The 12,260-nt window shown below is 39.0% G+C and overlaps 1 protein-coding gene across 1 annotated transcript in view; it reads right to left on the bottom strand.

Moving 5' to 3' along the window:
* NID1 (nidogen 1) overlaps nucleotides 1–12,260 on the bottom strand; it is a 48,460-nt gene that overhangs the window by 16,632 nt on the left and 19,568 nt on the right. Inside the window, exons 11-12 of the mRNA XM_082049970.1 lie at nucleotides 10,378–10,521; nucleotides 9,518–9,640 (exon numbers count right to left, since the gene is read on the bottom strand). Of these exons, the coding sequence (XP_081906096.1) occupies nucleotides 9,518–9,640; nucleotides 10,378–10,521 (267 nt within the window). The remainder of the gene's footprint in view (nucleotides 1–9,517; nucleotides 9,641–10,377; nucleotides 10,522–12,260) is intronic.

The raw sequence follows: 12,260 nt of genomic DNA, 5'->3' as shown, positions 1-12,260 counted from the left end.
GCCTTCAGTGCACCCTCAGGAGCAGTCTGCCCTATGTAAATGTGATACATTTGCCTTAAACTTATGTCATTTTATCTTTCACTGTCTAGTTTAAAAGAGAACAAACAGCCCCCCTGTAGCTTCTGACATTGAAATGTCATAAACAGAAGCTGGAAAACACTGCCTTTCTCCTTGAGGCACATTTGCAAGAACATTCTGTCCAACTTGCAAACACCATGTCTACTCATTTGGAAGTTATCCATGGGCCTTAAAATGCGACTAATTAGCCAGGCCATAGAGTGGATAAAGGGTTTTTTGTGATGCTAAAAGTCGAGTTTCCCTTCAGAGCCACAAAAGAAAACCACAACAGGAGGCAGATGCTGAGCTCTACATAGAACCCAGGAAGTGAAACCAATCATTGCTTTGATGTATATTAGATCTTTTGCATTCAGTTATCAAGTCTGAGCACTCATTTGATCCTTTGGGTCTAAGAAGGGAACTGCAGGGACAGATTGTCCAGTCCCTAGTAAAGCACATAAGTAAAGCTATACAGAAAACAGGAATACTACCACGTACACAGAGAAATGTATGATGCACCGTGGCTACACCACATGGATATGTATTCCTGTAGTGATTACAGAGGAATGACTGACCTTCCAGATTATCAGGAGGTTCAGGGATTTGGTTTTTGGTTTCAGTTTTACAAAACGGTCTGGACTACAATACACTTCTTTGGTGTTATCTGTCATGCAATAGGGAATGTCATCTGGATCAATATATCCTTCTAGATGTCAAACAACATAATGAAATTAAAAGAATACTACATTATTTTTCTTCTGTAGACAAAGAAATCTGTCTTTACCTCACACTTAAGACCCCTGAAGGGTTCTGTGCATTGGGAGAGAAAGAGCTCTAATATGGGGGAATATATTTTTCCTGTCAATTATTTCTACAGACAGTTAGAAAAACTTACCACAAACTGCCTGCTGAAGAGGCTTTAACATTACACACTCATTTATTCCTTCCTTGTTTTTACACTGCCTGGTGGACAGCATTAGCTATGCGTGGCTCAGACTAGAGCCAGCCCAGCTGAGCAAAAAGCTAAACCCATGCACTCACAGACTACTGTGGTGTAAATCACACAAATACAAAAGGAAAAGGGTACTTTATTATTATTATTATTTAAACTGGTTATGCAAGCAAAAGCTTTGGACAAGTTTCATGCACCTGGACACAATTAGAGAAATACAAATGTCTGGAGAACAGCTCACTCCAAACAACTGAAATATTTGGCATCAGCTTTAATGTGGGTGGTGGAGAGCCTTGAATCAACCTACAAAACCAGACCCTGAAGGAAAGCCTCCATTATCTATCTCAAATTTTGTTTTCACGTATTCAATACACTACGCAGTATGCAGATAAAAGCAATGTTGATTCCAGTAACTGGGCCATTTTGCCACACTTTTTTTCTTCATTGCATTCATGACATCTTTCATAGAATCACGGAATCATTTCAGTTGGAAGAGACCTTCACGATCATCAAGTCCTAACCTAACCTAACTCTAGCACCAAACCATGTCCATAAGAACCTCACCTAAATGCCTTTTAAACACCTCCAGGGATGGTGACTCCACCACTTCCCTGGGCAGTCTGTTCCAATGCCTGACAAACCTTTTCATGAAGAATTTTTTTCCTAATATCCAATCTAAACCTCTCCTGGTGCAACTTGAGGCCATTTCCTCTTGTCCTGTCACTTGCTACTTGGAAGAAGAGACCAACACCCTCCATGCTGCAACCTCCTTTCAGGTAGTTGTAGACAGTGATAAGGTCTCCCCTCAGCCCCCTTTTCTCCAGGCTGAACAGCCCCAGTTCCCTCAGCTGCTCCTCATCAGACTTGTGCTCCAGGCCCCTCACCAGCTCCATCAACCTCCTCTGCACTCTCTCTAGTATTTCAATGTCCTTCTTATGATGAGGGGCCCAAAACTGAACACAGGATTCAAGGTGTGGCCTCACCAGTGCCGAGTACAGTGGCACAATCACTTCTTTAGTTCTGCTGGCCATACTGTTTCTGATACAAGCCAGGATGCTCCCGGCCTTTTTGGCCACCTGGGCACACTGCTGGCTCATACATCTTTGAGAGACACTATTAACTCCTCCTCAGTAGGACAGAAAAACAAATGTAGAAACTGGTTGGTTTTCCTTCCCATCTGAAACTCCAAGAATTAGAGAATACCCAACAGCTAACAATTTTATAAATGAATAGACCAGATCAACTTTAGGAAAATGAGTTAGCAAATATGAACTGTAGAAAAGAATGTGTATATACTTCCAGACAGGATACAGCTGTTATACACAAAATACATTAGTATTCATGGTAACTTGAAATACCAATGTATTTACTTATTTCAAGACAATATTCACATTATATCTGCAGATTTTATACAGGAATACTAATGGAATTTTTGAAGAATACTTATATTGCAATGATCAAGACCAATCTCACTAATGGCCTAATTATGCAACTAGTCCCCCTAAAGTCAAGAGACTAGTCAAACAAATTATTTTCAAAATCAGCTCTTACCTTCTAAAGGCAGGGAATATGATTTGTACTTTCTAAAAAATCCCATCACCCATTTCAGTTGCATAAAAGGATGTCAAATATCCTACTGCCAGTAACTTTTAGGAGTAACTACGTATTTTACTGCTTCTGTGCTTCTGAACGTCTCTTATATTTGTGACAAACTTTTTTAACAGTATCAAGTGTGATAAGTAATCTATGTTAAATAGACATTCTGAAAAGAAATAAAGCCAGTGTTACCATGTTCATCTGTGCTGACTCAATCATTTTAACCTGTCTTTCAATGTTAAATTCATTTCAACTCACTAACATGAATTTAGCCAATATGAAAATACATAAACCAAAACAAGCCCCTAAACTAGTTATGACAGTTCAAACCAGGCATTTGGAATCCATATAGTATTTTTTCTCTCCTTATCTCTGAATCATGAGGAGGATTACTATGCTTTCAGTTTCAAGACACCTACAGAAAACTGAGATGAGTCCCAGTCCAGTATTGTAGCCTATGCAGCAATGAAGTCACAATAATATTAGATCCAGCTGACAGCTGGTTGGGATAAATAGTCTACTAATACAGTCATACATCTTACTCAAGGTGCTTAAGAGAAAATGCTCTGATTTTGCAAGCTTAAAATTTCATTAATTGTCTGAAATGAGGCTAGCTATGACAGCCTGAAAGATGGGATTGACACAGTAAATACAGCACATTCCCTGCCCTGATGAGCTAACAGCACAAGTTAGACAAAATATACATTAGGTCGATGCAGAAGTCATTGCGGTTTTTGCATTGTTGAAATTTGCCATTTGATACTGGATACATTCTTAAATAAATGTGGCTATGTTATACACCATTTTAATGTGCTTTTTTAGCTTTACTTATTTTGCTACTAACTTATTACTTGCTGTTTATCTTATATTTATTTTAGACTATGGAAATGATGTTAGTCAAAAAGCTAATTGGCGCAATTTTCTTACTTGAGTTCAAAACGTGTCATAAGGCAGCGGAGCAACTTGCAACGTCAACAACACATTTGGCCCAGGAATTGCTAACGAACATACAGTGCAGTGGTGGGTCAAAAAGTTTCATAAAGGAGATGAGAGCCCTGAAGATAAGGAGCGTAGTGGTCAGCCAGCGGGAGTTGGCAATGACCAATGGAGAGCAATCATCAAAGCTGATTCTCTTACAACTACTCCAGAAGTTGCCAAAGAACTCAACGTCAACCACCCGATGGCCATTTGGCATTTGAGGAAAATTGGAAAGGTGAAAAACCTTGATAAGTGGGTGCCTCATGAGCCAAGCGAAAATAAAAAAACATTGTCCTTTTGAAATGTTGTCTTCTCTTATGCTACACAACAACAATGAACCATTTCTTGATTGGACTGTGACATGCCACAATTTTATATGACAACCAGCAACGACCAGCTCAGCTGTTGGGCTGAGAAGAACCTCCAAAGCACTTCCCAAAGCCAAATTTGCACCAAAAAAAAGTCATGGCCACTGTGTGGTAGTCTGCTGCCACCCTGACCCACTACAGCTTTCTGAATCCCAGTGAAAACATTCCATCTGAGAAGTACACTGAGCAAATTGATGAGATGCACCCAAAACTGCAACGCCTGCAGCTGGCATCAGTCAACAGAAAGGGCCCAATTCTTCTCCACAACAATGTCTGACCACACATTGCACAACCAACACTTAAAAAGTTGAACAAATTAGGCTATGAAGTTTTGCCTCATCTGCCATATTCTTTGTAAGCCAGCTTCCAGACACAAACCTTCTGGCTAATAATTTTCTTTGCCACCAGTAGAGTAGCCTAAATGAGGCTTCTTAGTGCTCCTCCTTTAATATAAATACAGTAATATTTCATCCAATCAAGACTTGTCAAAGATACAGAACAACTGACATCAGGGGAGTTCTCTGATTTCTTGACTGCTGTGAAGAAAACTTCCATTAACTACAACAGGCAGAGGCAAGAATAGGTAATGCTTACCTGCTCTAATGGTGCTGTTAACACCTACTACTACACCTGGGCATAGCAAATGGAAAAGAAGTCCTACCTACTTCAAGGCTCCATACCCAGAGGTTACCAGCCCTGATTTTTAGAAGTTCTTACCATTCTTGAAAGCCACATTTGAAAGCCAAGCCAAACAATCATGTCAATTATGAGAAAAACGGTATATGCCAGAGATTAAACAAACAGTAAGAGCAAGACTTGGGTAATCTTCAGTGATGCAGGAAAGTGGGGGTGCCAACAACCTTTTATTAAGAGCAGGACCAAGTTTCAATATTTAAACATTACTGCTTAGTATTTGTTATAAAATGGAATAAAAATCCATTCTCACTACTTTTTGATACAGTTGATGCTTGGCTGATGAAGGTAACACACTGACACAATAGCTTTGTATTTTCCTATGGCACTCTACTTAACGCTCACAGGTTAGTATTTCTTTTGAAACAAAGCACCATACTGTGGGCTACATTAATTTGATAAATTATTAAAAACTTAAAAATCACCTGAGTCAGTGGACGAATGTCATGAAGGAGTGGTATTTCTAGTGAGTTCCTTAGACTTTTAAATTTCTTTATTAAGAAATTTAATTCCTTTGTTAGGATTCCAGAGGAAAACACAACCATAGGTCACACCATTTGTGAAAGAGAAATAGGCCATAAAACATGAGAAGGACAGGATCTCATCACTAGGTAAACTGAGCTCATTAAAATAAACAAGTAGATTTAGACAGTCAAATGGAAAGTTACACTTCTTGGAACACTCTCTGTAGACCAGCCTCTAGAGATAGACTAATCTTGGAAACCACAATCAAAAAAAAGCTCTCAGCAGGTCACAACTTCCAGCAGATAACTGCGAGCAGATAAGCTGCCAGTACCCAGCTCAGTCCTGCAAAGATTGTGAGGGGGTATAAATAAAAATTCAGCATATACACAGGGAACACTGCACAGGTATAGAGAAGCAATGTGGGACTGGGGAGATGATTCAAGGAATACTGGGTCCAGTTCTGGTAACCACAGTTCCAAAGGATAGTGAAAAATGGAACCAGTTTACAGAAAAGAGCTCCTAAGAGAGAAGCTGTAGCGCAAAACAGAGATCAAAGGCTTGATGAAGAAGTCATGTTACATGGACCACAGTACATGCAAGTCAGACCAGATACACAGAATGGTGCATCATGAACTCAAGCTAAATATATACCCTTCCTCAGAAAAACAAATTTGTATTTAATGTTTTAAATCTATTTTTCCAGTTGTTTCATAAACTACCAGTAGCGATCTGGAATTTAAGTTACTGAAATATATAACGGAACTTGAAAAAAATGAAATGGAAATAACATGGATATGGAAAGTGGGGCAGGTGAAAAACATAAATGCACATACTTCCCACATAAGCGAAGAAAAAGATGAAATGGGAAAAAAAAGGAAAAAAAAAAAACAGGAAAAAAAAAAAAAACAGGAAAAAAAAAAAACAACCCACAACCAAAATCCTGAAGCCATATAGAAACATTAAACACTCATAGTCTGTTTTGGTCATAAAGGAAAGCTCTTGCAGCAGCACTGCAGAAAATTATTTATGGACTTTTCTAAAAAAAAGAAGGCTGAGAAAAAGAGGATGAGAAACAGATGAACAGGACATCCATTTTGCAGGGGGGATTACAGTCTGATACACGAAACCAAATTCAATTAGTTCTGCAACAGCATTCAAAAAATGTAAAGATCTGATATAACTACTCAAACAGGTTTTAATTCACAAGCTAAAGACAGAAGTGATTTAAAACTGTGTCCAGAATCAATATGTAATCAAAGACCACTTTTAAATTTGCTTTTAAATTTATTGCCCACATATCACAAGAAGTTATACTGATATTTTTAACTGCTGTTCTCAGACCAAAAAAAAAAAAAAATAGAGGGAAAAACCCCAAACAAAATAACACACTTCCTTTTGTCCCTTCCTTTGTAATCCTTCGCTTACAGTGCATTTCTCATGTGAAACAGATTGCGTACAGAGGACCAGAGAAGGGCTCTTAACAGTCAGACTGCTAGTTCCAAGAATCTAGATTTGTTTCTGTTTAGTAAACAGTGTCTGGGGTCTGCAGGGTAGAAACACTCAGACATCTGGTTGTTTGAAATGGAAAAACGAAGCGTGAGGAAATAATGAAGTACAGACTTCCTTAATAGCTGTGAGCAGTGGGACATTCCAGCATCATTAACTCTTTCATTGACCTGCTGGTTCACTGTGACAGACATTCCCTTGTGTGTGACTCAGATCTTTTCTACTTGTTAGTCTACTTGTTTCAAGAATTGCTGTTCAGCAGTGGTAAGATTCAACAGTAGATTTCACATAATAATGAAGACACGAAACAAGCAAGTAATCGTACGCATGGATCAAAATAGGGTACAGCAAAAAGGAGTATTCAGATGAATGAAACTTTCCATGCTGTTACCACCCAGGAAAGACTTCAGTGACTTAACTGAGGCTAATTAGATCAAAACCTAAGTGGGCAAAAAGGGAAAGAAAGGGTCTCTAATTACAGCTGAATACAATACAGCCTCATCTGCAATCTCCATTCTGAAGCAACTCACTTTACAAATTGGGTGCTAAAGTAAACTAAGCTGCTTTTTGCAAGGCTCCAGAAAGTATATTTTAATTCTGTCTCTGGACAATGATTAACTGTTGGATATATCCATTTAAAAAGTACTGAAGCTTTAGCAACTGATGAGACCCCAAGGGCAGCTATTGTTCTATTAAGTCTCTAAGAAGGGAGGAGTAGCTAAGTTTGTTGTAAACACTGCCCTTGCTGCAGACCAGCAGAGCATTACAGATAATCTCTACTTCAGTCAGGATTCAGCAAAAGCGAGTTCTTAGCTACATAGATTTTTTTTTTCCCCTGCTCGGAGCATTTCATAAGCAGAGCCAATTGCTAGAAGTGCTTCTAAAGCATGTCTTCTACTGGTAGTATAAAACAGCATAAAAAAAATCAGGAAGGCATATATGAAGACTAACAAAACCTGGCAGATCCCCACCCATGAAAACAGCAGATACAAGAAAACTCTCCAAAATATTTAGTTACTAACATTAAAGCTCTGACATGGAAAGATGCCCATTCAAGATACAATTGCATTGAGTATGGGAAGTCAAGAAGTGCACAGGATAAGCAGTAAAAAACAACATAAAGCTACCACAACATAGTACACTGTGCATAGCAGATTCGTAGACACACTAACCACTGCATGTCAAAAGGAGGTGTTCTCAACAGAAATAACCCACTTAAATAAGCTATCACATGTGCTCAGAAGAAATTAATTGTGTTCAGGTGATTGGTTGAATTCAAGTATCAGTGTACCAAATAACTTGTTACATCTACAAAGGGGATGTGCCGGACATGAAAATATTATTTCTTCCTCTGCAATTCTTCCCAAAGAACTGGAAGTTTTAAGATTTGTTTTTGCTTCAAGTTACTAACATCAAGTTTCTCTTCTAGGAGGAATAAGCCTGGTTTTATCAGCTGGTTGGTTAGCGAAATATTTTGACACAGGTTAGAAACACTAGATAGTTCTTAATTTCATCTAGTATTAAAATGAAAATGGACATGGGGTTTCATGCATGAAAAGTTAGTTAAAAATAATATTGAAGGACTGACAAAGTGGTACCGGCTAAAGCTTCAGAATTAAACACTGCAAAACCTTCTACAATTTACCTCTGATAGAAAAGTCTACAAGCACTGGGTAATTTGACATAACACTTGTGGTTGAGCACATGATGAAATGTCATATAAATATGATCTAAAACCATAATCGACCTTGTGATTTTTTTATGCCTTTCCTAGAAATGATCCTTTGCCCTTTTGTTTAAAGACATAAGCACTCAATTGTAAAAAAATTTTTAAAATAATAAAAAAAGAGAACTTCAGAATTAAGGAATATGAAGTTTCAGCAATGCATCAGGTAGTAATATTGTGCCATGCAGACAAGCACTTTTAAGCCAACACATAAATAAACACACACCAAAACAACAAAACAAACTCAATTTTGAATCATCAAATACTTTGGACATCATTAAGACCACAGTGCAGAAGCTGAATTATAAAGACAGCTTCCCTCCTCAGTCATACTGCTTCTTGCTTTTTCCCCTTTTGCCCTATGCCTTTGCTTACTCTTGGCTGCACAATTTGAGTTTCACTCTGTTGAGAGGTGCAGGGTCTTTTGCCCAACAGCAGGAATCTTAGAATCAGAAGAATTGTTTTAATATACTCAGCATTCTGCAAAGCCTGAGTGCAGTCCCATGGGTTTACCACATTTTTGAATTAAAGTAACCGGAACAATGCCATATGTGCTTCAATGTTCCTCACTTTGTTGTTGTTGTTGTTTAAGCATGCCTTCAAGATCAGGAGTTTTATACTTCAAGGCCCAAACTACAATGCAAGAACAGAAGTGTAGGAGCATAAAGAATTTTCTACTAAATAGAGAACAAGCTGGGTAAATACACAAACAACCAAGTGACCACGTGCTAGTTAGAAACTGGAGTTAGTCTCTCGGGACTCTTGCTGGCTACACATGGCACATAGGCATCTAGATCCCACTGAAGACAATCGTCCAAGTACTTTGGTCTCATCCTTGACTTTTCTCCTGTAATTGTCACATTACATTACATTGCAAACAGTTCCAGATATTTTATGATAAATGACTATGGTGCGTGCAAACCAAATCAGCCTGTGGTCAAGCCTCCACATAAGGCAACTTCAGAAGTTAGCATCAGCTTGAGAACTGCTGGGGACAGAACAAACAAAACATAAAACTGGACCTTGAACAGCATAACATGGAAAAGTGATAACAGTCAAGATACAGATTTTGACACAAGCTTGGTGAAGTTCAAAACAAAGGAACCAAATTAACATATATCCTCCAATGCCCAAATTATATTTCTGGTCCCACTTTCAAGAACTGTAAAATTTTACCTCCTAACACACACCGGAAACCATCCCCACGATAACCTGCCTTACACTGGCAGCTGAAGGACCCAGGAGTGTTGTAGCAGAAGGCGTCTGGATGACAGTGGCCCTGTTGACATTCATCTACGTCTGTAAAAGAAAAGACCAGTCTCAGATAACTGTTCCTCCTATTGGACAAATCAGAGTGATGAATTAAAGTGTGAACCTTTCCTAATATTTCAGGCTCCTATTTTGGGATATCTGATTAGAATTCTAGACCTTTAGAAGAACAACTATACAGAAATGCAAAGGAGAAGAGAGAAAAAAAAAATGCATGTATTTTTAGGTTCTGCCTCTCAGTGGTCTGCTACTCCAATGGATAACTAGCATTGTTAGCTTGCACAGTATTTCACAAATATATGCCCATGTTTCTCAAGGAGAAGATTTAACACAGCAAGAGAAGGAGGATTTGACCAGCAAGGTTTCCAACATGTAGTTAGGTAACGCTGCTCGCTCATTGCACTCCAATTGACATGAAACAGAATGTAACTTTTTTTTTTTTACATAGCCTGAGCATCGCATGTCACCGCCTTAGCAATATAAACCAATACAGTGCAATACAGTTCCAGCAGATGAAGATCTGGTCTGCTAACTGCAATTAATGCAATTTCTGCATTTACCTCATCTTGCACCTTCTGTAGCTCAAATATTGAAGAGTGAATTCAAAAGTGAGAGGAGGAAACGACAAAAGCTTAATGCAATGCCTGCCCAAGGGACTTAAACTATGAGATTTCCTACTTGAAATTGTAACTATAGGACATTGCAATGACCAGCTAAGTTGTGCAATAAAGAGTATAAAAATCCCCACAACAAATGGTGCTACCCACCCTCACAGGCACGTCCATCTCCGGAGAAGCCAGGGAGGCATGTGCAGATGTAGGCTGACCCTCCGGTGTACACACACTGAGCGCGCTGCGGAATGTCACAATTGTGTGTGCCCGTCTGGCAATGGTTTACGGCGTAGTCAACAGCTGCAGGTGAGATGTGCAAGAGAGGAGATGAAAATCTGAATTCTCCTCTGCAAAGTCTGAAGCTCACAGTAAGTTTATAGGGAGACAATAACAGCTGTGAAAGCATCCAGAAGAGAAAGGAAACAAGGAAACTGGAACTTTTGGTTCTGGGGGTTGGAAATTTTTTTGCTAAGACCTCCCCTTTCACTGGTGTTAAATTTACTTATTGATGTTTTACAAGGAACTGATTGTCCCCGGCATGTCATAAATGTTTGTTAGTATAGAACATGGCAGAAAGGCTATCACAGTGACAGATCCTAACGTTGAGTACTATCCCTGACAGTTTTGTTTATAAAAAGGAGTCCTGAATGAAGAAAGGTCAGGCATCTCACAGAGGTACCTCACATGTTAGCTAAGTGGCCAGTTCACTGCACTGGGAATTATTAGATATCCTGCTACACTAACCTAGCACTGACCCAGGGCTGTCCTCACTTGGCAACAGATAGGAGTTGTGACTCACTCAATAGAAGATAAACAAATTTGTCAACTATTAGAGAGATTTTTGACCAACTGTGAAAGCTGTGACCAGTCCTGCAGCTTTTCATGACCTTTCTCATTGTTGACAGCAGTTACTCTGAAAGTATTGCACTACTTTCACACCAGTTATTTCAAGCAGTTGATGGCATCCTGCCTATGCTTACCTGGTATGTCAGAGAGGAGGAACAGAAACCAAGGTATTTAAAATAGGAAGAGACAAAATATGACAAAAACTTTGGACCCAGCAATAGATGAGTTTGCAGTGTATAAGTTTAGGAACAGGCTTCCAGCTGCTGTTACAGAGAGTCCACTGAGCTTTTCTTTACACGGTTCTTATGAGGAGGTGACAGGAGACCAAGTCAAGATTCTACAATGCTCCTTTCATCACATACACAGATGGAAACTACCACAGTATTGGCAGGGAAATAACAAAAATCTGGCATTGGAGCCAGATCTGAAACCAGTCCTTTTCTCTGCTTGTCCAAAGGAGATGACATCATTGTTTTCATCTGTTCTGTTTGACGAAGTCAGTCTTAAATTACAAAATAATCTACGCAGAACTGCATTATAAATGCATAAGATCTAGAATTGGATCTCAAAGGGAGTCCCCCCAAGTGCTCCTATTCCTCAGTCTACAAATAGGAGAATGCTATTTATTTACAACACTCTTCTAAAGCTATATAGCAAGTCACACAGCTGGTACAAAAAAGCTGCAGCTCCAGAAAAGCTGAGTCAGAACTGGTATCCCAGAGCAAGATGCAAAAGCACAAATAGGGCAACTGTTGCCCTTTCTGGGGTTCAAGTTCTCTGTGAGTTATAAAACCCGCCACTGCAGAAAGGCGAGCAAGATTAACATGACATTTATTTTCAGTCTGTTGGGAAAACTAGAGTTCATCTTCCCTCTCTTCAGTCTTAAAGAGGCAAACTTTGGTTTTGATTGAAGGAAGAGATCAAACTGAAGCCCTTCAAGCTGGGCAAGGGATTACTCGGCACTTGTTAGAAGTTTGACACATCAGCTTCCTGAGAAAGCAGTTCTACAACTTCAGTGAAACACAAAGCAAACAGAAAAAAAAATATACCTCATTAGGACAACCTTAGTCCAGCAAATACAGATTAACTCAGGCTTCCTCCAGAAAAAAAAAAAAAGTTTTTACATTAAATCATTAAATAACTAATTCAGTGACAACTACTGAATTTGATGTTCTAATGGCTCATTAACAAAT

Source organism: Streptopelia decaocto (assembly GCF_964273445.1).
Source record: "Streptopelia decaocto genome assembly, chromosome: 3".
In the NCBI taxonomy this organism is placed as follows: Eukaryota; Metazoa; Chordata; class Aves; order Columbiformes; family Columbidae; genus Streptopelia; species Streptopelia decaocto.
Note: the sequence above shows the minus strand (reverse complement) of the source record. Positions and strands in the feature narration are given on the sequence as shown.